Here is a 25837-nt window from a genome sequence, read left to right on the forward strand (position 1 = left end):
AAAACAAGAAGTCTAAAATCAAATATTTAAAGCAAAGAACTAAATGATAACATTTCACTAGGAGTACAAAAGTTATCTTCCTAATTCAATTGACATCAATACAAAGAAAAGTGAAACTGGTATATACAGATAGGCCAAATGGGTTTCAGATGTTCCCCCAGAGAATCCATATTCCTTTGTTTTAAGTCCAATGTATCATTTCATGTTTCCTATATTTACAAGTGTTTCTATTTATTCATTCTTTCCTTTGGCAAGCATTTCCCCCCTGAAAGCCTATGGTCCTGCTTGTCCCTAAAAACACATTTGCAAACAGAAAAGGTAAAAACCTATGTAACTATGACCAGATAAGATGATGTTAAGCGAAATGAACCCCAAGATAGGGACACAGTGTTTTTTTTCCTTTCTTGCTATTGTTCCTAACGTATTTTTAATGCACCATATGATTTTTTGTTTCTTTGTATGTTCCTCCCCATTGCATAACCCCTGTTTTCACTGTATTTGATGTCGGTGCCCTGCATCTTGTATATACACTTCTCTAGCTTGGGGAGGAGAAGGGAAAAAACAAAATTCTTAAATAGGGATACAGGATGACCCATTGCAATAATGAGATGTACAAGATGCTGTGTTGAAAACAACCTTTACAATTTAAGCGGGGAGAGGGGAAAGAAGGGGAGTGTAGTTGTGGAGATGGGAGGAAAGGGATGGTAGGGGAAAACAAAGGAGGTAACTTACAATGCTTGATAGGAAATGTACTCATTACCTTGCTCATGTAACTGTAACCCCTCTGCACAGTATATTTACAATAAAAAAGGACTTAAAAAAGAAAATACATTGGATTATACAAACATTTAATAGAACAAATTTGAACATAAAAAGCACCTACATACAATTCTTACACACACATACACATGCATCATACATGCATGTGGATTATGGAAAGTCTATGATGCTCAAATTAGACTTACCGGACTCAGTAATCCAAACAAAGTCCACTTCCTTTCAACTATTGTCTACTTATTTGTATCTTTAGTATTTTACTTTCATGTATCGCTCTGAATCCTGTGAACTGCCAAAACAACAGCTTGTCTTTGTTATTGCAGAAACTGTGGCTGCTGCCACTCTTATCATTGAACTCTATTCCTCTATCCTCTATCGGGTACCCTTATATAAATATTATGAAGTTGGTAACCATATGAGTAGCTTTGATGATACCCTTGAAGGTTACATATATTACTTTCCATTAATAATGCATCTCATTGAGAATTAAAAGTTCAGTTTTAGCCCCAATCTGACTTCATCTATAGGATAAATTTGGTATTTCAAAAGTGGCCCTGCCACAAAGGAGTTTCTTCTACCATCTAGTATATAATATACAGTTCTTATATTTGCATTCCTCCCTGTAAAACCCTGAAACTCATCTCATAAAGGATTTGATCAGTCACATCTAAGATCTCTTGAGATTTGCATTTTAATTATACTCCAAGGTTTTCCTAAATTGTCTGCAGAGTGTCTCCAGTGAAAACACTGAAAAATACATACATTTCTCTTTTGTTTATTTCAGTGCATGTGGCCAAAAATGTATTGATTTTTTTTTTTGGTCAGTCGTGAGGCTTGAACTCTGGGCTTGGGCACTGTCCCTGGAGCCACAGCACCACTTCCGGTTTTCTAGTGGTTTATTGCAGATCAGAGTCTCATGGACTTTCTTGCCCAGGCTGGCTTTGAACCACGATCCTCAGATCTCAGCATCCTGAGTAGCTAGGATTACAGACGTGAGCCACCAGCGCCCGGTTTTGCATTGAAAATTTTAAAGTGATGTGTTCTTTTGAGATTCATAGTGATATATGAAGAGTGCTTAGTTTCCTTAGTCCTTTCCAACTCTGACTGTCTTTTGTAACTATAATACTTTTTCAGATTACTGCTAAGTACTTAGTAGAAAAATCTCTCAATGTATACTTGCTTTGCATTTTCTTATTATTAAGTTGAGGTTCATTTGCTATTTGGATGAGTTCCAGGTATGTAATGCATGTGTTTTTCTCATTTTATCACATAGGATGTAAGGATAATAAGTGATACTAATTTTATACTTGACCCCTTAAGTTTCATTGTTTCTTCTTTACAAAGTTACTATTATTATTATCTTCATAAATATGCCAGGTGACCTTTAAATATCCCATGACTACCTTTGCTAATTCACCAATATCTGTGTGGCTTGTAGCTATTTTATTTTGGCAAATAATATTTGTACCTCTTTTCTTTTAACATATTTCAGTTGGAATAGAATTCTATAAGAAAGTTACTTTTCCCATTATTTTATTTACTTATTTAACTTATTTACTATTATTTTTATTCATTTATTCCTTTCAATATATATCCGGTATTTATTCTTTTGTATTATTATTCATTTTGTTGCTTAAGTTGTTCTAGATTTGCTGAAACAGATACTTTCAAGGCTGCTTCCCTAAAAGGCACTAGCAGCTGACTAGGCCCCACAAATTAACTAAAAATGGGAAGAAAGCTCTGAATCTCTCTTTCCAATTTTATGTGTATCTGTACTCTAAGTTGTCTTCTCAGCTATTATTTTGCAATCAGCTTCGGTGGCAGGAAGAATGAAATACTAATGGATAACATTTTAACGAAGAAGGAGGTAAACCTATCCAACCTACTCAGAAAGGACAGTAAAGCCTCCAAATACGACATACTGCCTTTCAGATAAGAACTTCTTACTGTCCAGTGGTAACAGTAATAACATTTTCTCCTTCTTTGAAATCACCCCTCAAACTGGGACTGAACCAGGACTACTTAACTATTAAACATGCCTCTCTCCTCCTGCCCTGAGTTCTACTCAACACTATAGAATCATGTCTTTGCCCTGAAGATGGCTGATGAAAGATTGAGGTTCTGCCTTCCTTTGGTTTCCTGTGCCATGTACTAAAAATCTTCTTTCTCTGCCCTCTACCATTACTGTCTCTTCGTCCTATATGCAGAGCTGAGTAGCTGGTCCTGATAGAATCAAATGAATTTGGACTTCTGATTCCAATAGAACTGTGATCAAAATTTTTTGTGTGCTTTCCTTCTGACACATGTCCCGGCCTTTTTTGTAGTTTAAATTATTTCTTTTATATTTTCCTTACACTCTCTATTTTTTTCATGAAGGCTCTAAAATTGACCATTTTCTCTACACAGAAATGGCTATTATTTTGCATTTTTACAAACCAGGATTTGAGCAAATTCAACCATTGCTATATGTGTGTGTATTTTCTTTAAGAATATATCAAAAGTATGATCATAATTTTAAATTCCAAATATTTCATCATTGTAACTTTTTGCATAACCTCTATGCCATTGCAAATCTTTGTTTTTTTTATGGAAGAACCTGATTCTGAGTTTGTGTCCAGAAATATCCCATATAGATATTTATTCACATGACAGTTTCTGAATGTCTCCGTTCTTCAGTAATCATTTTTACAGTGATGATACTAGTTCCTCTCTCAAATGCTCCTGAAGATTATTAAATTATATACATTAATTCTTTTGCATAATGTTTAAAAGAAATATTCAATTATGATGTGCCTCATGCCTTTAATGAAACTGACCTTCTGTGTTACAGGGGATCTGGGAAGCTTTATAGGAAGATGAGTGTTTTAAAAGATTAAAGAGCATGGGGTCCCTAGCTAGATTAAAAAGAAAACAAGTTTCTTAGTGGGCTTTTGTGAGATGAATCAACAGAATACAAATAAATACTTGTGGGCATGTAAGAGATGAATCCAGTTGGCATGCTACATCAGTCACTAAATGAGTGTCAATATTATATCAAGAAATAAAATCTAAAGATAGAAAATTGGTACACAGTGGTGATATAGTCTTAGAGCACTGGCTTTGAGAATCTTTATAAACTAGAGAAAATAATTCTGTAGAGTAAAATGTAATCTGCTCAAGTATCTAAGGAGAAGATTAATGTGTGTTGGCTCAGATAATTTTCATCATCTTGGTTATCTTGAAAACAAGTTACTATTTTGCTGTATGTGCAGTAAAAAGAGAACTTGTCTGGAATTTGGAGTGTCCAACAAATAGTGAGGCTTATTTGCAGTATTTCCAATACAATTCAACCACTTATATAAAAGGTATCATAATTATATTTAACCAATGATATCTTGCAAAATATTCTATCATGTTACTTTTAGTATTTTTTACAATGATTACTCCTTAGCACTCTATAAATAGTTGTTGTATTGCATTTTTACTTAAGTATTTTATATTTTTTCTTGCTGTTTTCCATTATATTTTCAATATTGGTTGATTATTTATGTGAAACCAGTATACAAAAAGCAGACTGTACTATTTTTCCTGTACATATACACTTATGATGAAATTTAATAAATCAAGTATAGTTATAAATAAGAGTAAGTAATAAAGTAGAACCATCTCTGCCTCTCTCTCTCTCTCAAAACATATTTTTCTATTTGCTTATACTTCTTGCTGACCCCTTGTGACTGAACATCCAAAAACTAAAACTGGAGATAAAAGGGAGACTGCCATTTGAGCTCTAATATTATTGTACAAATTACTTTATCAAATGTCACATCTTAAGTAATTTATATTCAGAAATGAATACTTAATGTACCTAATTCAGATTTAGATATGTTTCAAAGAGCAGCTTGTTATATTTTACAGATTCTGTTATTAAAAGTTGGAGATTTATGTGTCTTGGTTGATTTTTTGTAAACTTGGTTATTAATTCTGATCCCTTATATTTTGAAATGAATGTGTTGTTATAATGATATTCAATCGAAATATTTGACAACACAAGCATTCTAAAGGAAAGAATGGACTATAGGTAAAAAATAAAATAAAATTAACTTTAATGTCTCTTGTATATGTATATAAATTTATCAAACAATTATAAATACTTCCAGACTCTTTTAGATTTTGACAGTTAAAATTTATTTTTAAAAAGAATTGTTTTAAACAATTTGGCTAGTATTATTTGATGAACATACTTTTCACAAATCCAAAACTTCATATTACAAATGTGTCACTTAAGAGATGCTATGTTCATTCCTTTATTAATACTGAGGGAAACTGTTAGCATGCTAACAATACCAAGCTAAACAATAAACGCCTAGTACATAGATATATATATATAATATATGGCTTTAAGCACAATGTATTAAAATATAAAACTTCTAAGCATTAAATTTCCTGAATCTGGATTTTTGGACAACTGTGTTCAACAATTTGGTCAAATTGCCAAGTAGAAAGTTGAAGAAACAATTCTTTGCCTGTGAAATTACTGTGATATTTGAGTATTGTCTTCCTACGGCTTCTTCTATATTCTTTATGGAAGTAAATATTGTATTTTGTAACTACCTGATATAGCGAAGGGTTCCAACTTGTCAATACTTGTAAAAGCAAAGCAATTTCTAGAATTTCCCTTTCTGATTAGAAGTAGACTTTTCCAACATTAAGGCTGTCACAAATTATCTTTCTAGGCAGCTTCACTCCAGGAAGAAGAAAAAGGCAGACCCATCTCCAGGAAAGACAGAGACATATACCTTCACACAGCATACATCAAACCACATACATTTTAGCCTCCCAATTGTCTACTTAAAGTCCATTTCTCTTCCCCTAATTTTCTTTCTGCTGTCTATCTTCCTTTAAATTGGGTATGTTGACTTTTTGTCTAACTATGGAGACTCAGGAGTATTTGGCCTATGCATAAAATACATTGCCCCTTTTCTTTGTTCATTTTTTAAACCAATTAGTTCCCAGGGCTCCCACAGAGAGCTTCCCAGGATAAAGGAATATTTTCATATGAATGTGTGCTTATTCAGGTTATTGATATTCAGGTTACTAACATTCATAAGCTTTCTAAAGTATGCCCCTTCCCTATGTCTCATAGGTATTTAACAATGTGCCAGCCTGCCACGTCAATACATTTTCCTTAAATGTTTTTACTTGTAAATTCATATTCACTGAGCAAATGCCTTTCTTTGTATTATTCTTTTCATGGCTTCTTTGGCCTCTCTGTTTCTTATGCCGTATATTAGAAGGTTGAGCACTGGAAGCAAGAGTGTGTAAAACATGGAGACGATTTTAGCTCTATTTTGTGAGTAGCTAGAAGTGGTTCCCAGATATGTAAAGATCACTGTTCCATAAAAGAGAGTTACTACAGTCAGGTGTGAGGCACAGGTGGACAAGGCTTTATACCTGCCTCTGGTAGAGTGCATTTTCAGGACATTGAGAAGAATTCCCAGGTAGGAACCTATTACAGACAAAAATGTAGTCACTGATGTAGCTCCTGAAAGGACAGTGAATAAAATCTCACTGTGGTGGGTGTCCGAGCAGGAGAGTTGAAAGAGCAATGGAATATCACAGAAGTAATGGTTAATAACATTGGGCCCACAGAAGGACAGGCTGAGCAAGCTACTCAGGTGGGTGAGGGAGTTGGCACAACCCAACAGGTAAGAAGTAGTCACCAGGAAGATGCAGCACCTGGGGGTCATGACCGCTCTATAGTGAAGTGGGCGGCAAATGGCAACATAGCGATCATAGGCCATGGTGGCCAGGAGGAAGCATTCTGTAGTCAGGAGCATGCTGACCAAGGTGTACTGCAGGAGGCAGCTGTGATAGGAGATGACTTCCTGCCCTGCCATGTAACTCACTAACATTTTAGGAATAAATACGGAAGAATAGCAGAAATCCAAGAAAGCCAAGTGGCTAAGGAAGAAGTATTTGGGAGAATGAAGCTGGTCACTGGCCACAATGACTATGATAACCCAAAAGTTGCCCAACACTGTGCTAACATAGAGCAAGAGAAGCAACGAAAAGAGGAGGGTATTCAATTCAGGGTTATCTGTCAGACCCAGGAGGATGAATTCAGTGACCACACTGGCATTCCTGTCAGCCATTTATGCTGCTCCCCTAGGAGGAATCTGCAGGAAAACAAGGGCAGGGGGAAGGAATAACTAAATACATACAGATTGAAACATGGATTCAATCAATGAAGATTCTCAGAAAATGGTGCAACATTATCTGCAATCATAATCCATAGAAAATGCAAATCTTCCGATGACAAAAAGAGATGACTACAAAATTGTAGTTGGATCTCTTTAGGGAAAATAATTGGCATTATGTATTACATAAAAATATGTAGAGAAGTTATAATCTCCTGGGAAAGCCCTGACAGAAGTGTTTGCTTGGTAGAGTTTAAGAATCAGACCCAAGGTAATAGAATACTCTAGATTAAAGAGAATAAGTCATGAATTTCATGTTTTGAAGAAGAATAACTTATAACAAGAAAGAAAGCAAACAAAACTTGATTTTTAGCAATGAGTGTTCTGAGACATTTGATTATTAATTATTCTGATGATATTTAGACAAGTTAAACAAATAAACAGAATACAAATGGGTGTTATAGGTCTGTATATGCATGTTGACATACACATGGCTGCAAACAGTATCATGTAATAAAACATACAAGGAAAAGCAAATGTGTGTCATTGGTAGATGGGCTATAAAATAAAAGAAATCATTTTATCGTAAAAAAAGGAAAGAAATCTTTTTTTCATAAAATATTTATTTTTTAAGGTTAATTTAATTCTAGGAAATCATTCTTTGTGATTCCAAATAATACCACTTTATTGTCTAAATCACTGGAGAAATTATTGAATGATTGGAATTTTTCCTCAGGTATTTCCATAATTTCTTGAATTGTGTGTGTGTGTGTGTGTGTGTGTGTGTGTTGATAGGTTTGGGAAACTTTTTGATATGTTTTACTCCCTGAAGTCAAATCTCAAATATAATTTTAAGAAAAGAATCATATTTCCTATACACTCAATCATATCATATAGTTCTGACTTTTCCTTCTGGACAAATTAAATCATTAAATATATATTATTTCAAGTATGATCATATATTCCCCCAAATAAGAAAAAAACCACTTATATCAAAAATATTTGCATAAATCTTGGATAAATAATGTTTAGGGGAAAACTCTTCTCCTTATAAGTCTGTTAGGAATTTGCAATATGTCATTATGGCTTGGGTACTTTCAATGAAAAATAATTTATATTTATATATGACTTATATATGTTTATAAATTATTTATCACATCATTATCTAAAAATGTCATTTATCACATTTTTATGACAAACTCACTTTCCCCTAAATACTGAATATTTTATTTATTTTGTAATCAATAACCCCCAAATCATTTGATAATATTTTGTAATGTTTGAAAGTGATGAAGATATGAGTCGAGATCATTGCTGTGTAATATTAATATGGTAGCCATTTAATAATGCAAATACTGTGAACACCCCTATGTGATCTTTTCATTTGTGTCTGTTTTACTGAAATGGTAAGGATTTTAAAACAATAATTTTTTACTGGAGTAATCTCTCAGCCAAACAATTGGCCCAACCATTACATTCCTCTGAAAACCTTCCACATACAGTTGTGAGGATTACATAAGAAAATACATACAAACTGTCATCTACAATGCAAGAATATACCTAAGCCAGTCATTGCCTACTTAAAACAAATAAAGAAAATGGAGATGATCTGTTGACACATTTCTAAAATGGCTTTTTGATTAAGCCAACATTTATATTTCATCAGTTTTATTTAATTGTCCTCAGATAATACACACTGTTTGACCTGCTTTTGGAAACAAAACAATTGTGTTACATGTGACTGTGTTTCTTTTAATTTCTATAATTTCATAGTTGTTTCTTTAGTGTTAGGACTGCCTTCCAAAGGCAGTTTTCTTTCTTTATAAAATCAGCTGTGATGTAATAAATTAATATTTGAGTCTAAAAATAGTTTTGATAACAATAATTCCAAAAAATCCTTGCTATTTGCCTCAGAGTTAGCAAAATTCAACAGTTGACATCAATCCATCTTAGGTTTTAGGATTTTAAACAAATTCTCCTTTGCAACTTTCAACAAACAAAACTAAGACTCATTAAATGTAGCTACTTGAGGAACTGTGGAATAAATCCACACTCTTCTAAGAAATGCCAATGGTGGTGTAAATGAGATATTTTCATAATCAGAATGTATTTAAAGCAGATTTCTCCTCACATTAGATTCAATGTTTGAATCTAATTTTTCCTTTAGAAAAATCAAAGAAAATATTGATAAATCCTTTTTTAGAACACATTAGTAGGGCGCTTACCTGGACTAGAGAAGAAACTGTGGTCCTTTCCTCTTAGTTCCCTCAAGGTTGGGTTTATATTTGTTTTCTGATCATTGGAGGATGAAATCCCCAGGGCTTTGTGAACCCTAGGTTTCGTTAAAGCACTTAGATAGCTCTGAGGAAATTAAGTCCCTTGCACTCTTCCAAAATTGTAGCAATTTGTATATTGAGCCTTTCCTTAGCTTTAGAGAACAATTGACTTGACTATTTCATGTTGATGCAAAGGAAAACTAAACTCTTAAGAACTGTGCTTAAATAATAATTTCTATCAATTATATGCATCTATTATCCATAAAATTTATTAAATTCAATTTTTAAGTTTTATTCATTGGTGAGACTGTGATTGCATAAATATATTAGTAGTGGTAGTTTTAAAACTAGAAAATATATTTTTGTTTCAAAGTGAAAGAATCCAATATAGCAAAAGCAATTTCTAAATAGGATTTCATGTTTCTGTGTGTGTGTGTGTGTGTGTGTGTGTGTGTGTTGTGTGTACATAAGCATATACTCAAATGTACTTTCACCCATCAGGTTTTTTTATATTAGTGACAATTCATCCAAGTGGTGTATTAAGATGAAGTTCAACATTTTTTTATTATATTGGATGAATATGAAAGCAATTTATAAAATGATGAGTAAACAGGAAATGGAAAAACAGAATAAAATATAAAAATAGCAAATTCAGGGTAAGTTGGTGGGTTAAATGTTATACAAAATTAAAATAATAAGATAAATAATTACAAGAAGAATAATATTAATCATATGCTACCAAAACAACAAGCAAAATTCGGAGTGACTTTAACATGAAATAAAGTGAAAACACTAATAACATAAGGTACTGTCCGTTTTGCTAAAATAATTATTGCTTTTTCTCTGGACCACTAATATCAAGAGGGACTGTTTGTATTTTTATGGGCCTAATATGTACCAAGCACTTAGTAACCATTATCTTTAATCATTATTTAGTTTTATTTACTGAAAAATTCGGATTTACCTGAGTCATGATATAAAGGATGCTGGGCCACTATAGAACTTGCTCAAGGTTTACATGAAAACCAGGAGAATTATGAGGGTATTGAAGCAAAAACAAACATTTGAGAAGTTAAAGACTGAAGAATAAGAACATATGAACTCAGACCTTATAAGACATAACTAAAACGCCATGTCTGCTTTAAGTCACTCTTTTCAAACTGAAAAAATTGTTATCATTATTTAATTTAGTCAGAGTCTTTAGTAATACATAAGGGTTTGGATAGGATGGTTGTTTGATTTTTGCATGATTATTTGGAATGGCAGTTATATACAGGCCACATTTCACTCAGGACAACTGACAATCCCCATTATGTTTTTGCTGGCATCATGCCATCACTGGCTACTCATAGAGCAAAACCAAACCTTAAATCAAAGGTTTATGAGTTCCTAGCATTGACCCTTATAGAAGTAAAACACCAACATACAAGACACAAATGTAGCTATGACCAATCCAATGGTGCCAGTGAGTCACTCACTTCCCCGAGTTATGCCATGAATTCATGGCAGGCGCTCATACATAACTGTGCAAGTAAAAACACATGTGACTAAGATATAAATGCAGCCTTAACTTCTCCAGGCAGGGCCAGCAAGACATTTCTCTGTGGTTAGACCATGAATTTATTGCATTAGGCTCTGGGTACCTGTGCAAATACAACACATGTAGTATATGTGTGTTTCATGACTATATACAAAATGCAGCCATAACTGGTGATACCAGGGAGTCATTTCCTCAATGAATTATACCAGTCCCCAAATCACAAATTGCAAATCTATGTGCGTAGAATAAAACAGTACCACATATGTAATAACCATTCCTTCAGAAACTGAAGTAAAGTTCACAAATAAACCTTGGGCAAGTTTTGTTAGAGAAACAATGATCCTAAGCAATAATCAGTTTGAGATTGGAGCAACAAGTATATATCCTCAGGTCATTTTTCTTAATAATTTCATATGTCCACAGATGAGATAGCAACAGGTATTTTATCAATGGAATTCTTATTTATTTACTACTGATTAATTCAACTATAGTAAATCAGTTTGAATATATTTGGCTCAGTTTATGTTCACGATAAGCCTATATTAGAACAAAGATCATTTAGAATATCACCATTGAATATATGTGACACTTTATATCAATATGTGACTATATATACATATATGAAGCTATATCATTTATTTTATCGTACTGCCTTATTGAAGAGTTACCAGACTCAATTTTCTTCAGACTTCTAAGAAAGTAATTTTTTAAGGAAAGGTATATTTTTCTAGTTATTGATTCAATTATCTTGTAACTAGTTGATAGAATGAGTTGAAGGCTGGTATCGCCTAAAATATCATGTCTCCTCTGATGTATTGCCTCCTTTTACACATGCATATTTTGGAATTATATTGTTTTGTTTGCATCATGGGAGGTCAAACCGACCTTTTAGAGACTGTATATTATGCAGAATTTATAAGAAGTGGAGTTTATTCTTCTCATATCATTTTTATTGCCTATATATATTTCCATACATGCCCCTTGGATTTTATGTTCAGTGGTATTAAAAATTGGTGATAGATTATATAAAATCAGTATTTCAGGGTTGATATTGTGAAGGTACACTTGTATCTATGATTTGAATAAGAAAAAACACAAATGGACTCGCAGGCTTCCCTTTGCTACAATACATTGCAGAGATTTTTTTGGCTAATGTCTGTAGATAATGTTGTTCTTCAGTTGAACTGTTGCTAAGCCAATCCCAGGAGAAAGCTGACTTATCTTCAATAATGAAAAACAATCATGGTTTGTACACTAGATGTTTTCTTTGGAAATTGTTCAGCCTTTCTCTTTAGTTTTAAGTGACAAATAAATAATAAACACAAAATAATGTTTAAAGAATGTTGGAAGATACTTAAAATGAGAATCAGCTATAGTTTCTAATGAGGCCCTAGGGTTCATGGATTTACTCATTCTAAATAGTAAAGAAAATTCTTCAGAACAAACTTTTCTAGGCTTTCGTGGTTTTCCTATATAGAATACTGACAAAGTGGGTGCTCTCTTTCTGGTATCACTTCATATGTGTGAGTGAAAGCTGGGAGCAACAGCGGAGAAAGTGTTAGAATAAACTCTGAGTGGGAAGATAATCTAGGACCAGATTCTTTAATGTTTCAAATTGTGTATATTTATTTTAAGTTCCAGTATTTATGATCATACCCATGACTTGGTTGACAGGAGGCAAGAATGCTACGGCTAGGCTAACTCCCCAGCCTGTACCTTTATTTTAGGGAATATCAGCCCATAAACAACCAAGGCAAACTTCTGGAAAATGTGTCTCTGAATTTTCTTGGTAGCATAAGTATCAGTATTTTTTATGACTTAAAAGTATTTTTACCTTTTTTATTTTTTCTTGTGAAAAGACCGTACAGATGGGTTACAATTACATAGGCAAAGTAATGAGTACATTTCTTATCAAGCATTGTTGCCTCCTCCTTTATTTCCCTTCCCATCCCTTCCCATTCCTCCCCGCCCCCAATTTCTTTCTATATTCAACCAAGGAAACCAGCTAAGAGATATTTTATTATTCTGTCCTTTGTCTCTACTGGGGATATATAATTCTTTGTTTATCTCTATATAATAAATCCATACATCTTTATGTTCATGTCTACTCATGAAAGGAAGGAGCAGTCAAATGTCTAGGATGATGGGCTATATCTCCATCCAGGTTTTAGGCTAGTTAGCACATTTCTCCTCCATTTTTGCTATGATGTACGATTACTGTAGCTATGATTTTACCATTGTAACCCACAGGACTCCAGCCAAATAGACCACAGCTTTATTTTGAATACAACTTTATTTAACTTAAAAAAGTCATCATATCTCGCAAAGCACTGGTTTTGTTTTTGTTAGATCATTTCATTGGAGATGTATAGTGTGTAATTAACAACGAAAAGGTTTCAGCTCCACCGCTCTCTTCACAGCCTCCTTCACCTCCTTGTTCCTGAAGCTGTAAATCAAGGGATTCAACATGGGGATCACCAGGGTATAAAACACCGAGACTACCTTCTCTTGTTCTAGGGAATATTGGGAGCTCGGCTGGATGTAACTGAAACTTATGGAGCCGTAGAACAAAGTCACAGCGGTCAGGTGAGAGGCACAGGTGGAGAAGGCTTTGTGTCTGCCTGCTGCCGAGCGGATCTTCAGGATGGCAGCCACGATGAACACGTAGGACACCATAACCGTCAAGAATGTAATCATGGCGATGATGCCAGAGAAGACTAAAAGCAGCAGTTCATTCATAGAGGTGTCAGAACACGACAGCTTCAGCAGAGGGGGAAGGTCACAGAAGAAGTGACTGATGACCTTGGGCCCGCAGAAGGACAGGTTCAGCAGGCCGATGGTGTGTGTCAATGAGTTGATGACACCTCCGACGCAGGATCCGAACACCAGCACCACGCACACGGTCCTCGTCATGGCCACCGTGTAGAGTAGAGGGTTGGCGATGGCCACATAGCGGTCATAAGCCATGGCGGCCAGCAGAAAGCCCTCCGTGGTCAAAAGGGTCACGAAGAAGAAATACTGCACGATGCATGCCCGGAATGAGATTGTCTCCTGCGCAGCGAAGAAGTTCAGGAGCATTTTCGGTGCGAACACGGACGAATAGCAGGCGTCCACCAAGGACAGACAGCTCAGGAAATAGTACATGGGCATGTGGAGTTTGGGAGTGACCTGGATGAGAAGCAGCATGCCCAGATTGCCCACCAAGGAGATCGCATAGATGAGCAGGAACAAGACAAAGAGGAACGCCTTCAGTTCAGCCCGATCGGTCAGCCCCAGCAGGATGAATTCAGTCACAAGGGTAAAATTGACGCCAGCCATCGGACTGGGTTTCCTGGTACCTGCGAACCACAACGAAACTGGGATACGTTTGGAGAATCCATGGCTATGTTAATGTCTTTAATATCTTCTGACTCGAAGTCAAGAGCTTCTCATCTTTAGATGTTGTGCATATATGCTTTAGAAAATTTAACTAGAATGTCTATGGTTTACTCACTTCTAGTTTAAAAAAATCCATATTGGGAAAAAATATATATATAAAATCTGAGTCCTAGCTATAGAAGGCTTGTCTTTGCTACCTTTAATATGAACAAGAACCTGAAGAGAATTCCATGGTAAAGATATGTTAAGAAAACTCTGGTTTATACATACATACAAATTGGAAGTAGAACTTTAATCTCTTTTCCCAATGTAGTTTTTATGCTTTGGTTTTAATGGTAGGTAATATGAAATAAATCAACACACAAGACTTCTTCCTATTAAACAGAAATAAAAGGGTCTGAGGGTACACCTCAAATGTAGAGTGAATACCTATCATGGACAAGGTTCTTTTTACTTACTGCCTGGCACACAGAATAAATGGACAGACAAACAAACATACAAATACATGAATACATACACATATACATATATATATATATATACATGTATATACTTGTTTTCCCCCCTTTGGTACCTGTCCTGGGGCTTGAACTCATAGCCTGGGCACTGTCCCTGATCATTGTGCTCTAAGCCAGCACTCTACTACTTGGGCCGCTGCTCCATGTCTAGGTTTTCTGGAGCTTAAGAGTCTCACAGACTTTCATGCCCAGTCTGATTTTGAACCATCATCCTCAGAACTCAAACCTCTGGAGTTGCGAGGATTACAGGCATGAGTTACCAGTACCCATTTTAGCCTGACATTCTTAATCTGAGGTATTTAACTATACCTTTATAATTAGTTTCTGCTCCACTTTTTTTTTTCTTAGCACTAGGTTGTTTCCAGTCCCTGTGTGTTCTCGGCAAGCTTACCACTACTGAGTTATACTCTTAAACTTCCTCAATTATAAAAAAGAAAAAAAAATAATGTGACAGAAGTGTGCGACCTACCATGCCAAACTTCTGAAGTCAGGCTTAAATAACAACAGGTGATACTGGCTTCTGAGGAAATACCAGTAATGACATGAGAGTTGTCTGTGCTGGGACATGAAACATGATCAAAAGCAAGTGGTGTATAGTCAAGTAACTTGAGGGGATGGATAGGGATGGGATGGCCAGGTGGAGAATGATGTTAAGATGACACTCATCAAGATGCATTGAAGTTATACATTGACATGTTAAACTGAAACTTGATTTTACAGCTACTTAAAGATAATAAAAAAGAAAAACAACTTACAACTGTCCTTTGATATTCAATGGAAATGCTTACTGAAACTCAATAAACAAATTCTTTCATTTCTCTGAGAAAAAGCAAACCTATGAATCAAAGCAAACCCACCCAAGATACTTGCATTTCTTTCCAAGCTTTATTTAATTCCATGTTTTAATCTGATTCTGCATGAAAAATGTAACAATACATAATAATTTCATACCTATCTTCTGATTAGTATAAATTTTGCACGAAAAATGTAATATGTTTTTCTCACATATATATATACATATATAAATACATGTATACTTAAAATATAAGTCTGATTTTTTAAGATGAGATTTTTAAAATATAATTTTAATAGTCAAGGTCAAGATTTTTTACCTGGACTACCTTGAAGCACTGTTTTTGAATCATTTGAAAATTTGATTTATTTATTCTAAATCACATTACAAACTATTGCTCACCAATGACAGACTAGAAAGCAGAATCTCTAACCTGCTTCTTTACATATTCCTTAAACTGTATTCTGGCTTTTTTCATGTACCCTTTTACATGATTCTAAAGCAGGGAGTTTAACTTTCTTGAATTTGGTTTCTAATACACAGAACATTGTGTTACTTTTGTTGTGGTGATTTTATCTTATCTATTTTAGAAACAAAAATAACAGAATTACAAACAAGTGTTGGAGTTCAGGCCCTGGTTTTCTACAACCATATAGTAGCACAGGGAGTCTCTAGTCCTGATCAGTATTTTCCTCTCAGGACAACTTGTGCAGAAAAGAATTTTCCATAGGAGCCAGAGTCCTTTAAATTACCTCTTGGACCCTCTGAGCCAAGTGCAAATGTACATAAATATTTGAAGCCTTAGGATACTGGTACCTTTACCTCTACACAATACAGTAAGGAATAACATTTTCACTGGCTGCATCATTATTCTGTCATTTTGAGACTCTGTTGCCTATCAAATGGGCAAAATTCAAAAAAAATACATTAGAAACAAAGACAAAAAGAAGATAACTATGTTATATCTGGGTGATCTATACTAATAATTGAAAAATACTTGTGTTTTTGACTTAGATTAATTTGAATTGTGAGTCATACTTTCAGAAGGAAAGTATTTTATTAATGAGCAGAATGTGTACAACTAGTTGGTATTAACACAGAAAGAAGGACGGACAGGCAGGATAAGGGATGTGAACAGAGAACTAAATTATCATTTGTCCTTCCCCTGTAACTTGAAATGTTCATTATTATCAGCACCTATTTTCCTCTCCATTACAAAATAATTGATTTGTTAGATATGACTATGTAAGACTAAATAGGTGAATCTAACCTATCATAGAAGCAAAGATATTTAACATCTCATCTCATTTAGGAAACCTGTAGCCATGCCCAGAGTTGATTTTTTTCTTTGTTTACCCCAAGCAAAAATAGAAACAGAACATTGAAAATATTCGATTAAAGGTATCTTACTTTTAAAATGATTCATTACTTGGGTGATTAATAGTAGTACCAGGAAGCAGGGATGGAATTCAAACTTATCCTTTCATAGGGAAGAATCAAAAGTACAGAATCCTTGGTATAAAAGTGAGAGCAAGATGATTAAAATCATGCCAGAGGGCACGTTTCCCTGAGAAGCTCAATTATATATTCACATTAGTTCAAGTGGGAATCTGCCCCCAATGGAGTTAACTGATTAAAAACATGTAATATTTGCATTACTAACTTTCTTCAGGGATTTAGAAAATTCTCACACACATGATGATTCCCCTAAGACATTTTGTTTTCTTGAATTTTATAATGCAGAGAGGAAAATGTGGAGGAAGTCAGGAGAGAAAGAGAATTATGTTTTCTGGGAAAAAATGTGACAGCATTGGAAGAAATGCCTTTGGCATCCTTCTCAGAACACATTCCATGGATTGAAGTTTTGGGAAAAATATATAAACATAATGAATCATACGTGGAGTTTAATGTGGTGGAACATGATACAAAAGTAGGAGAAAACAAGGGTGGAGGAACACTTCAAAAAGAAATGAACTCATTACCTTATTTAAATAACTACTGTCACCCCTCTTTACAGCACCTTTACAGTTTAAAAAAAAGGGAAAAATATTTCCTAGCTACCTGTAGGTGGCTCATGATAGTAATCCTAACTACTCAAGAGGCTGAGATCTGAGGATAATGGTTCAAAGCCAGGCCGGGCAGTCAAACTCGAGAGACTCATCTCCAATTAAGCAGCAAAACCTCATAAGCATAGGTGTGGTTCTAGTCATAGAATATCAGCCTTCAGGGAAAAAGTCAAGAGAGAGTAAGAGGCCATTAGTATTTTTTTTCTTTTGTCTGGATACCCTGAATGACATGAATAATAACAAAGGAAATGCAAACTACTGCTTTTTATAAGAAGGCTCCTTTGAAGTGGACCCATCTTCCATCCTGAATGCCTTTTCCTCTCACCTATCACTTCTCTACTGATGTTTATGTCCATTTGCTTCACTGGATAGGAATGCTGCACTGTTTTTACCTGGTCATTTGTATAAGAATGATAAAAATTAGCCCTTTTTTGGACTAAAACTTAATTTCTTCAATGTAATTGAAAATTTCTTAATTTCCCAAATTTTAAATTTATGAGATCACAGGTACACATACCTAGTATTATCCTAAGATTGAGTTAGGGCAGAAATTAATGTTCTATTGTTTTACAAGACCTAGAACCTTCTTTGTATATAACATATTCTCTGTTCCTTTCTCTCTTTACTACAATTCATTCCCAGTTTATCTGTGAGGAATAGGTAACCTATGTTTATGAGACTAATATTTTCTCTTCTCTTAGGGAACCATTAGGCTAAGGACAAGTCTTCTTGCAATGGTTTATAGTTTTCACTTCTTACAGGAAATATTTCACTCTGCTCATCTTTACTTATTCCTAAATATCTATCTCAAACTAATGCATTGGGAATATTTTCTTTATAAAAATAAATGATTTTTATATTTATAATAATGGTTAAGATTATATTTGTATAGAATAATTTTCACTGTGTGGTGGTGATATAGCTCAGTGGTAAAACATTTGTCTAGAATGAATAAGACCATTGATACTACCTAGTACAAACAGACAGACAGACAGACAGACAGATAGATAATTGATTGATTAGATGTTGATAGATATTAATCAAGTTCCACTTCTTACTTTCTGAGTTGAATGCTGTGAGGTTCTTCCATTGGCATTGTTCATTTATCATTTATTACTTTATTTTTATTCTTCTCCCTTCATACGTAGATCTAGAATTTATTTCTGTGCAACTATATTGTGTAAGAACCATAATCAGTAAAATGCTGAATATATTTCCACCAAGTGCTGAAAGCTGCTATTACAGATACTTTTTCTCTTTCTCCTATTGTCTCCTCAGTGACTGCTAATCCATTCTATATTTATGCTTTTTAAAATCTAAAGAGGTTCTACTAAGTTTTCCTCATTCTTTGTGGTTTTGTTTTTTAAATGAGATGCTTTTCAGTGATGCTACTGTGAATTTAATTATTTACTTTATCATCCTATAGATTAAAATCCTCTGTGGATTTCTCCTTAATTATCTGTGTATATTAGTTGTTCAAAGCAGTTTCACCATTGCATTTCAAACATCCTGTTATAGTACTTTGGTCAGATTAACTCCCTCTATTGTTTGACTTTTACCCTTCTTCTCTACCCCCTTGAGTTTTCATGGGCTTTCAGTTGTTTATCTTCTGTCATCTTCATACATGCTTAGACAGAAATCATTTCAATATCACTCATCTCCCATTATTCTTTCTTTTCTCACACATTTTGTCTCCCCTCAAATAAGCCCAGAAGTTTTTTTTGGTTGGTTCTAGGGCTTACTTTCTGGGTCTGGGGAGTGTCTTTGAGCTCTTTTGCTCAAGGCTAGCACTCTACTCTTAGAGCCACAGAACTAACTTTGGCTTTTGTTTTTCTCTGTGATTAACTGGAAATTCGATTTTCACATACTTTCCTGTCCTGACTGGCTTCAAATCTCGATCCTCAAATCTCAGCCTACTGTGTCACTAGGGTTAGAGGTGTGAAGCCCAGGCACTGGCTTATGAATTATTTTCTATAAATTGAAATGTTTTTATTTGAGGTGTCATACTCTTCATATTTCTCTGCACTTTACTTATGCATTTGCTTCATTTGACCTTAGCTTCGTAAGAGCAAGTAAGCAATCACTTTCTTTCACTCAATCCAATATTTGGATTATTCAGAGACCATTTTTATCTGCTTCTTCTATTCCCTTAGGTAAGGATGATATCTTTTCTTGTTTTTCTTTGGAAGTATGGTGATTTTTTTATGGGAACTATTCATTTTACAATAGGTATCGTCGATATTAAACAGTTCCTAACATTTTTTCAAAGTTTCTTTTGTTGTTGTTGTTGTTGGTCATGGGGCTTGCACTCTGGGCTTGGGTGCTGTCCTTTTGCTCTTCAGCTCAAGGCGAGCACTCTACTGTGCCACTTCCGGTTTTCTAGTGGTTTACTGGAGATACGAGTCTCATGGACTTTCTTGCCTGGGCTGGATTTGAACCATGATACTCAGACCTCAGCCTCCTGCGGAGCTAGGATTACAGGCGTGAGCAACTGGCACCCTGCTCAAAGTTTCTTGAAAAAATATTTCCAAGTATTACATTTTCATTGGTGATCTATAAGATATCCAGGTTTTCCATGACATCTGTCAAGGGAAGTCAGTATAGTTTAACTTTTATTAATGTGGCCTTTCTGTTGAAACTATAACCATATATTTCTTTAGATCTTTTTCTTTCTACACAACTGTTAAGGTTGAGGTACTGTATGGTTGTATTTGGTACTTATTTGATATCTATTAGTGCCATATGCCTTTTCTATAGTTTCATTCAGTTTTCTGTTCAATTCTATCTAGGTTTACTTATTTGACTTGGTTTTGATCACGATTTTAGATATATGAATGTATATTCATATATAACTTTACATATGTATATATATGTATAGACACACACATACAACCAGATACACAGAAACAGACACATGCATATATATACACACACACACACACACACACACACACACACACACACATATATATATAGGGATATATATATATGTTTGTGTGAATATATATGAATATATATATATATATATTTCTAGTAACAACGTGGCTCAATTGTTCTACTCAAATAATTTTTGAAAAGTAAGTGTAACTATCTGTGCCAGTGATTCACATCTGCAATCCTGGCTATTTGAAGCCAACCTTAGCAAAAAACTTTGTGAAACCCAATATTCAAGTAATCACAAAAAAAGGAGGTTCTGCTCAAGTGTTACAGCACTGCCATGAGCAAGTAAACCTGAGAGTATGTAAGGCCTTGAGTTCAAGCCGAGTACTGGCGCCCACCCTTCCCTGCCCCCCCCCCACAATGTAACTCTTTCCTCTGTTTATCAATATCCCTATGAGGCTGCTGGTGTCTTACACTAGTGGCAAGTCATAAACCAAGCACATAGACAAGGAGGAGGTAACAATGCTTGATAGGAAATGGACTCACTACCTTGCTCATGTAACTGTAACCCATGGGTACAATATTTTTAACAATAAAAATGTATAAATAATAAAAATATAATAAATAATAATAAATAGCTCCATCTCTCTGTCTCTAAGGACTTTAGTTCTTAGATTTTTTAAAAGAAAATTCTAGCCTGGTGCTAGTGGCTCACGCCTATAATCTTAGCTACTCAGGAGGCTGAGATCTGAGGATCGCAGTTCAAAGCCAGCCCAGGCAGGAAAGTCCTTGAGACTTTTTTTTCCAATAAACCATCAGAAAACCAGAAGGAGCACTGTAGCTCAAATGGTAGAACACTAGCCTTGAGCTGAAAAGCTGAGGGAAAGCGCTCAGGTCCACAGTTCAAGCCCCACAAATAAAAAAGAAAATTCTAATCTGTACCTGTCTAATTGATAAAAATGAACTAAGAAACTCCATGGCAGCGATAGGAGGGAGGGAACAAGTGGGAAAGAAGGAACAGCTGATGCTATGCAAAACAAAAGAAATGTACATATCACCAATGTGGAAGAAATAACTGTATTGCAAAGCTCATAGAACTCATAAATGTTATAGACCTTGATAGAAAATTTGCCCCATGAAAGTTAGAATGTGTTTGTGACTTTAAGCATCACTATCCCACAATACTGTGAAATTTGGGAAATTATCACTTCATCACAGTAAAGAATTTGAAACAAAAACTAAATAGAAAAACAGGCAAATAATAATAAATATACAAAATTTAAAATCTGTACCTGTCTAATAGCAGGATTAACTCTTGTCAGATAGTTTGAGAGGAAAACCAGCATTGCACCTACTACTGGCCACTAGTTTTTACAAATCTTCTGGATGCAGCCTGAGTGCAGGAGATCTCTGTAAACCTTTGTGATTCAAAACAGTCTCTCATCTTCTGCCCAGTCCAAATGCAGAATCCGCTGCTGCATTAAAGTTTCATTAAAATCAAATTCATCTTTCCAGCCTGCATAACTGCTTGAAACTCTACCCTTTTTATTTTCCCCAGAGCACTCATAGGACAAATAACTCAGAAATGATACTGCATTCCTTTAATGGGACACAATATTTACTATATTTATTTCCTGGGATTCCTCTCTCTCTCACACACACACATCTATCAATCTAAATACCTATCTAGATATTTATCATGTAGTACCTATCTCTATCATCTCTCTACCTATGAAACTTCAAAGTAATATAATTACTTGAACAATATGTAAATCTTTGGTTTTTACTAAGGCTTACATCATTCCCTATTATATAATCAATTTTTAAAATGCTATATTGTTTGAAAACAATGCAGAGTGTATAAACTCCAAATTCTGTTGCTGTCTTATGTTTCTGTATTGAAAATATCTTATGACCATTATCAACTCTTTTCATTACCATCTTGTGGAAAGGATCTTAATAACATATCCAAGTTTATGCTTCTCACTAGTTTGATTGTAATAAACCTTGTTTAACATACTTAGAATACTTAGCTGAGCGATTGGACAGGAATCTTTCTGGACTTTTTTTCTCATGTCATTGATGTTCTAGTGTTTGTTTTTTTTTTCTTTTTATATTTGGCAGTACTAAAGTTTGAACTCAGAGCCTCTTTCATGCTAGGTAGGTGTCGTACCACTTGAGCAATATCTCAGCCTTATGGTCCATTGTGAATATATTTTATGATCTTTTTATTATGAAATTAGTATCCTTTTTAATATTTAAACTAAGCCTGGTACCTTTCTCTTCTTTCAGACCCAAAATCTCTACACACTTACTGTACTCCACTGCTATCTCTCCATTTTTTAAATTTTTCTTCCTCTCTTTAAAACACCTCTGACCTGTAAGGTATTTGTTTATTTTGTTTTGTTTTGAATGGTCTAGAACATCTCATACTTCTTGAGTTTATGTCTTGCCTTTATCCTTAAGTTCCTTTAGAACTAATGTTACTTAGCTTATTACACTTAACTTTTATTTTTTCTTTTATTGTGGTAGTGACATAGGGTCAGAATTTTCCAATCATTATAAACCTTGTTCTGAAGAACACAAATCTCTCATTCTTGTTTATGAGCTCTCTTAACTATGTTCACCATTCTCTATTATTTACATACTTCTTACATGTTTCACTTTTTTCTTTTTAGGTTCTTAGTAGCTTTTTACTTAACAATTCTTTCTGTCATATTAGTATATATTGATAAGAGTGACATTGTGCAAACTTTTCTGAGGCATACAAATTGCATTTAATTCAGGGTTAACTTGTAGCCTTTGAGAGAGTCTTTAAAACATCATCATATATGGGGAAACATATATAGAGCATATGCTTGCAAGAGATAGTTCTACATAACTGTTTTATTAGTATCCTCATCATTATTGATATTATTATTATAAAGTATTTGTACAAATAGGTTAACTTTCATAACTCAGGTTATGAGTACAATGCTACCTGCACAATGCCACTTTCCTTCATTCTCTCCCATTTTCTCCCCTCTCTCCTAACCCCCAGGTTATATAGATGATTTTTCCATAATATACATTAAATATAATGGCTAAGTGTTCTAACTCTTCCTTTTTAAATTCTTGTGTTCCCATTTTTGTCCACCCACCAAAACGTTTCCTCCTTACTGAAACTCACTTCTTCTTTCTTTCTTTGTTTCTTTCTTTGTTATTTCTTTTTTATTTCCTTTCTTCTTTCTTTCTTCCTTTCCTTATTCCTTTTCCCTCAGCTGAGATTTTCAGTCAGAGCCAACTAAGAGTTGTTTACAGGAATTATGTAAGTCTACCAAGAGTTGTTTATAGGAATTATGTATGCCTTTGGATTCCTCCCCTAATATATCCGCCTCAAATTTCATGCTATAGACAAACTTGAATATTTTCTTTTCTTTAAATAACAGTTCTCATTTATAACATGCCTTAATTTCTTTTTTGCTCTTTCTAATAACTTACTTTTTATCTTGTAAATCTTTTCAGCTTTACATTACACAATGTGATTGGCACAACAAATGTATGCAGTAGAAGTATGTTTATTTAAAGTTTTAAGTAATGAGCCATTTTAGGATAATGTTGAGACATTAACTCTAAATATCAAAGGGAAGGTAGTTTTACTAAAAGAATGACATTTAGAAAAACTAATGGTAGCATCTGGATGCAAAGATGTTAATTTTTTCACTGAGACAACAGTGCATTTAATAAATGCATAGTTATAGAACATTGTTTTGACTTGAATTATTATTAGCTATTCCTTTTTAAACCACAGTGAGCTCTTTCATACTGTAGTATGAACACTTACTGGACAAAAGACATAAATATCTATATAGATATAGATATTAGCTTTTGAAGGAATAAAATCAATAAGCTACCAAAATAATGAATGTGACTTTCAGGCTTCAGGGAAAACTCAAAACTGTTGTTCTACATGCCCTGAGAGTGTCTTTATCATAATTTTCTTTGCGATGTTTTTTTGGTATAATTTTTAAAGAACAGGTGTGTTCAGATTAATGTCAGATGGCTAAAACTGTGGATAAGATTCAGTCACGTGAGTTTTCTCCTCCAGGGAAGCAATCTTTTTGCTGCATCTTTCACGTCCTTATTCCTCAGGCTGTAAATCAGTGGGTTCAGCATGGGGATCACCAGTGTGTAAAACACGGCGGAGACCTTCTCCTGTTCAAGTGAATACTGAGAGCTTGGCTGGATGTAACTGAAGGTCACAGACCCATAGAACAGGGTTACAGCAGTCAGGTGAGAGGCGCAAGTTGAAAAAGCTTTCCTCCTCCCCTCAGCCGAGCGGATTCTTTGGATGGCAATGAGGATGCGGGCATAGGAGACCATGATGACAATGAAAGTGAACATGGCGATGACCGCGGAGAAGACCAAAAGCAGCATCTCATTGGTGCGCGCATCAGAGCACGACAATCTTAAAAGAGGAGGGATGTCGCAGAAGTAATGGTTCACAACGTTGGGACCGCAAAAGTCGAGTCGGAGCAAACCGATTGTGTGTGTCAGAGAATTAATTAGCCCACCCAAGTAAGATGCCAGGACCATCCGAGTACAGAGGCTTTGGGTCATAATGGCGGTGTATAACAAAGGATTTGCTATGGCCACATAGCGGTCATAAGCCATCATGGACAGGAGAATGCCTTCGGTGGTCACATACACTGCAAAAAAGAAACTCTGTAGGACACAGCCAACAAACGTGCTAGACTTGTGTTTCGATAGGAAATGGACCAGCATCTTAGGAGCAAATACGGTAGAGTAACAGATGTCACAAAAGGAGAGGTTACTGAGGAAGAAGTACATTGGGGTGTGAAGCTGGGCATTTAACCAAATCAAGACAATCATCCCCCAGTTACCTACGAGGGTGATGAGATAAATCAGAGTGAAAAGCACAAAGAGAGGGAGCTGCCAGTCAGGATTCTCAGTCAACCCCACCAGAAGGAATTCTTTCACACCTGTGCGATTACAACTTGCCATGCATTCAGCTTGATGGGTTTCTTTAGTCACTAAGAGAAGAAACATGTGATCTCCTCCATGATGTAAGATTTGTTATTCCATGAGATGCTTAGGACTCCCCTGAAGTTCACATGAAGAAGAGATTAGTTTTAGCACTGGGCCCCACATGTGGAAGACAATCCATGTATTTTATTATTCAAATTAAAAAAAAACTTATCATTGATTGTTTTATTCCAGGTAATTAAATTTTAATCCATTTTATTGTGATTCAAACTTTTGAAATGTAAGATTGATTATTTTATTTCTGATAATCCAAATCAACATAATAATCAAAAAAATAGAGGAGAGAGAGAGAGAGAGAGAGAGAGAGAGAGAGAGAAAACCCATGACAATCCTCAAGCCAAACACAGTGTGGTTTATCTGTTATCCTGACACTGAGAAGGCTGAAGT

The 25837-nt window shown here is 34.9% G+C and overlaps 3 protein-coding genes across 3 annotated transcripts; all 3 read right to left on the reverse strand.

Moving 5' to 3' along the window:
- Positions 1 to 5969: 5969 nt before the first annotated feature.
- On the reverse strand, positions 5970 to 6908 carry LOC105995500 (olfactory receptor 1052-like). The gene has a single exon (XM_013029214.1). It carries the CDS (start codon positions 6906 to 6908, stop codon positions 5970 to 5972), a length of 939 nt encoding a protein of 312 aa, XP_012884668.1.
- Positions 6909 to 13148: 6240 nt separating this feature from the next.
- On the reverse strand, positions 13149 to 14087 carry LOC105995365 (olfactory receptor 1052-like). The gene has a single exon (XM_013029069.1). It carries the CDS (start codon positions 14085 to 14087, stop codon positions 13149 to 13151), a length of 939 nt encoding a protein of 312 aa, XP_012884523.1.
- Positions 14088 to 24469: 10382 nt separating this feature from the next.
- On the reverse strand, positions 24470 to 25408 carry LOC105995366 (olfactory receptor 1052-like). Its single transcript, XM_013029070.1, has one exon. It carries the CDS (start codon positions 25406 to 25408, stop codon positions 24470 to 24472), a length of 939 nt encoding a protein of 312 aa, XP_012884524.1.
- Between the last annotated feature and the right edge of the window lie 429 nt (positions 25409 to 25837).

Source organism: Dipodomys ordii, unplaced genomic scaffold, assembly GCF_000151885.1.
Source record: "Dipodomys ordii isolate 6190 unplaced genomic scaffold, Dord_2.0 Scaffold117, whole genome shotgun sequence".
In the NCBI taxonomy this organism is placed as follows: Eukaryota; Metazoa; Chordata; class Mammalia; order Rodentia; family Heteromyidae; genus Dipodomys; species Dipodomys ordii.

Bases quoted from the DNA above. Each gene is read 5' to 3' on its own strand.
- LOC105995500 (XM_013029214.1), bottom strand. From the start codon at position 6,908: ATGGCTGACAGGAATGCCAGTGTGGTCACTGAATTCATCCTCCTGGGT.
- LOC105995365 (XM_013029069.1), bottom strand. From the start codon at position 14,087: ATGGCTGGCGTCAATTTTACCCTTGTGACTGAATTCATCCTGCTGGGG.
- LOC105995366 (XM_013029070.1), bottom strand. From the start codon at position 25,408: ATGGCAAGTTGTAATCGCACAGGTGTGAAAGAATTCCTTCTGGTGGGG.